This window comes from Dipodomys ordii, unplaced genomic scaffold, assembly GCF_000151885.1.
Source record: "Dipodomys ordii isolate 6190 unplaced genomic scaffold, Dord_2.0 Scaffold330, whole genome shotgun sequence".
Taxonomy (NCBI): Eukaryota; Metazoa; Chordata; class Mammalia; order Rodentia; family Heteromyidae; genus Dipodomys; species Dipodomys ordii.
The window spans coordinates 3,999-7,502 of NW_012267546.1; the positions used below are offsets into that span (position 1 = coordinate 3,999).

Below are 3,504 nucleotides of genomic sequence, written 5' to 3' on the forward strand. Positions count from 1 at the left end.
GCTCCATCTTCCTATGTGAAGTTTCCATCATGGCTGGGATTATAATCACATGTCAGCACACTGAGTGTCTTTCTCTGAGATGGAGTCTCATGAACTGCTTGGCCTGGCTGTGCTGGCCTGGTGAGCTCCTCTTAGTCTGCAGGAGTCAAGCTGACACACACACACCACACTCAGCTATTGGTTGAAAAGTGTTTCTGAAAGGAGAACCCAGTGCAGCCCCAGCTCCATGGTGGTGGTCTGTGCTCAGTCACTGGTGGAATCAGCTCACAGAGCTCAGGTCAGGGCTGGGCTGGTTTTCATGGGCAGAGGGACGTCCTATTTGCATGTCCTCTGCTATAAAGCAGCTCTGGGGGGAAGTCTAGAGACTGGGCTCCCAGAGCAGAGATGACTGTGCTGGAGGAGTTTGGTGACAATGGTCACCTTGCAGACATCATGACGCACTGACCATGTGCTGTGGTTCACACTGTACCTGCAGCTCCTTGGGAGCCTGAGGCAGAGTTTGAGGACATTGAGAGCTGTCTGGGGTGCAGAGGGACACACACATCCTCTCACTCTGCCATTGTTCTTGTACAGCTCATTGTTGTAACGTGTCCACCTGGATCCCTATTTAAACAATTTTTTCCTTCCCCTCCACAAATTATACCAACATCAAATACAGTGAAAGCAAGGGTTATACTGTGGAGGAGGGACATACAAAGCAACAAAGAAATAATCTTATAAATATGTTAGAAACAAGCAAAAGAAAGAAAAATCATTTGAATCCTTATCTTGGAGTTCATTTCACCTAGCATCAACTTCTCTGATAGTTTCTGTTTGTCTCAGACATATACTAGTTATTGGAAATAAGACATAATATGATACTGGTGTTTCTATGGTTGGTTTATTTCCTTTAATCTAACTCTCTTTAGATCTATCACAAATGACAGTCTCTCTCCCAGTCTGTGGGTTAGTTCTATTCCATTGTCCACACCTTTTCCTTTATCTGTTCTTCTCTTGTTGGACTTTTAATCTCAGCCCTCCTCTGCCACGTTCTCCCTAGGATGTCCTGTGCTCCATGCTCCATCTGCCCTGTCCCTAAGTTCTATCTGAGAAACATCAGAATGGCCTTTGCCATGCATCTTGCCAACTTCCTGTTCAGAACACGTAGCTATGAGCAGGTCAGCTCACAACAATGTTTTGGACAGTGATGATCAGGATATATAAAAGGTGTCCCACAGGATTATGGTGCAGATAAAACATTCTTATTATTTAGTGACATAGTTGTAATATCATAGCATCACACATGTTGGCATGTTCACGTAGATGATGGTAGCTAGCCTAGGCTGCTGCTAGTTGCCTAAAATCTAGCAATACATTGATGTACAGTTTACATTTGATATGATAGTAAATGTGTTTCCTAATAGTCTTGAATTCTGTATATCATGAAACATGTTATGTTTCATTATGTCTCAATGTTTCTGGGAGATTTGTTGGCAGCATTTTCCATTAGGCTTGGGTGGATTTGTGTTTTTCATCTCTAGCCTTCCTCAGATCTGATCTTGGAGATCATGGCAAAGTCAATTTCCCCAATGTGTTATTCTCCCTGCTCTGTTGAAGTGAAGTCTCACTATGTTTAAGTAAACCTCACAGTGGAAAGCAGAACATCTGATGCAGACAGTCAAGGATGACTACAGACACAGACATGGAGAAGTCCCTGGGAGGCTGTCAGGGGATGAGCAGAAGTAGGGCAGACACAGAGGAGAGCTGGGGCAGGAAGAGCAGAGGCAGGGCCAATGCATTTGCTTACCAATTAATTAATTTAGTTATTATTATAAAGGACACACGTTAACAGGTACTGGTTATTATTCAATACAGATATACATTGTTAAATGACTAATAGTCTAAGAAGACACATGCTCTAAAGTATTGATGATTTTGTTTTGGTGAAATCTTTCCTTTCTTCATCTTTTTACAATGATTAGTGTTGTGCGAGGAGATACCAGCTACTCCTGATGAGTTTTCAAATCCAAATGAGGACCCAAGACACCACAGTCTCCACATGGACAGAGTAATGGATGTCTCCTGGTGAGATGAATGATTTGTCTCATCATCTACAGAAACTGTCCAGGGGAAACCTCAGAACTTAGAAGTCTTCTTCCTAAAGCTGTAGAGTGCTCACATATGTTCTTGTTCACGAAGTGAATCTTGCTCTTCTCTGATCAGGATGTAATGGAGAAATAAACAAGGACCTGTTTGAGCAGGTAGGGGTGTCCGGGATGCAGGGAGCTCAGTCAGATTGCTGTGAGATCACCTGGCCCAGCCCCTCGTGCCCACGATGAGTGTGCACAGTGACAGTGCTCATGACAGAGCCACAGGGACCCGGACTCCATCCCAGACGGGAAATCCACAGGACTCCAGAGACATCATGATGGAGGAAACCCCAGGAGAGACGTGACCCAGAAAGGTCAGTCTACATGCACATGGCCTGTTGTCTGTCCAGTCCAGCCCAGACTCCTCGTGTCCACTTCCACGTCCCCTGGAGGACAGCAAGAGGCCCTGGTCAGGGGAGACTGAGGAGTCCACCAAGTTTCCAGGGTGCCATGGGCTGAGCTCCAGGGGTATGGCTGACCCCTGTGTTTTATGACTTGGATCCCCAGGGACATTTGGTTGCTGGACAAAGAGAAAAGCAGAATGAGAATATGAGAGTCACTAAGGAAGAAAGTGAATGAATGTAGCAATTCTAGTAAGTCAGTTCTGAACCCCTGAGCAGTGCTACAGGCGGAGGGAGGAGGGCAGCATTTGAGGCCTGTTAAGAGTCATGGGTCAATGGGCTGTGTACTCTGTCTCTCTCTCCCTTCCTCTTCTTTTCTCTCTTTTGGTCTGTCTGTTTGTCTCTCTCTCTGTACTGTTTTGAACTCAGGGCTACTATTTTAGGCACACACATGCATTTCAGCCCTTTCTGCAGCTTTTCTGATGTTATTTATTTTCTGGTACTGTGAGGTGGTTTTGCCTGGGGCAGTTTGCAGACAGTGATTTCACACTTGCCTTCTGTGTAGCTGGAATCACAGGAAACAGCTGCCACATGTAACTTATTGATGAGATGGATTCTCATTAAGGTTTTGCCCATTTGGCCTCCACAAATACTCATTTTTCTCTCCTCCTCCCAAGTCCCTAGGATTACAGACACCAGTCACCATGCCGGGTATTTTCCCTCTTGTTCACAGAACAAATTCCGACTCTGTGAATCCTGGGATCTTTGTCCTGAGTCTCATGGGGTCACCAGCGTCCCTGAGTTTCTTCAGGATCAAATACTGGTCAACACTGCAGAGCCATTTTTGCTTCCACCGTGATACTCTGTTCATTCTTAACAGTCTCAGCAAAGGACTGGAGACATCACAGAGGAGTGGGGGTCATAAACTCAAGAGAGATGCTGTCACACTGTGGACACAGAGGCAGGGCAGACAGCAGAAGAGCAGCCCTGGGCTCTGTGTGCAGCTGCTCCTGAGCTGACCTGGCTCCAAGCTG

The 3,504-nt window shown here is 45.8% G+C and overlaps 1 gene segment (V, D, J or C); it reads right to left on the reverse strand.

Annotated features, from left to right (window-relative positions):
- Nucleotides 1-3,504, reverse strand: part of LOC106001597 — a gene marked incomplete at its 3' end in the record, with an annotated part of 8,169 nt that overhangs the window by 3,896 nt on the left and 769 nt on the right. Inside the window, 1 exon segment of the V gene segment in view lies at nucleotides 118-150. Coding sequence covers nucleotides 118-150 — 33 coding nt within the window.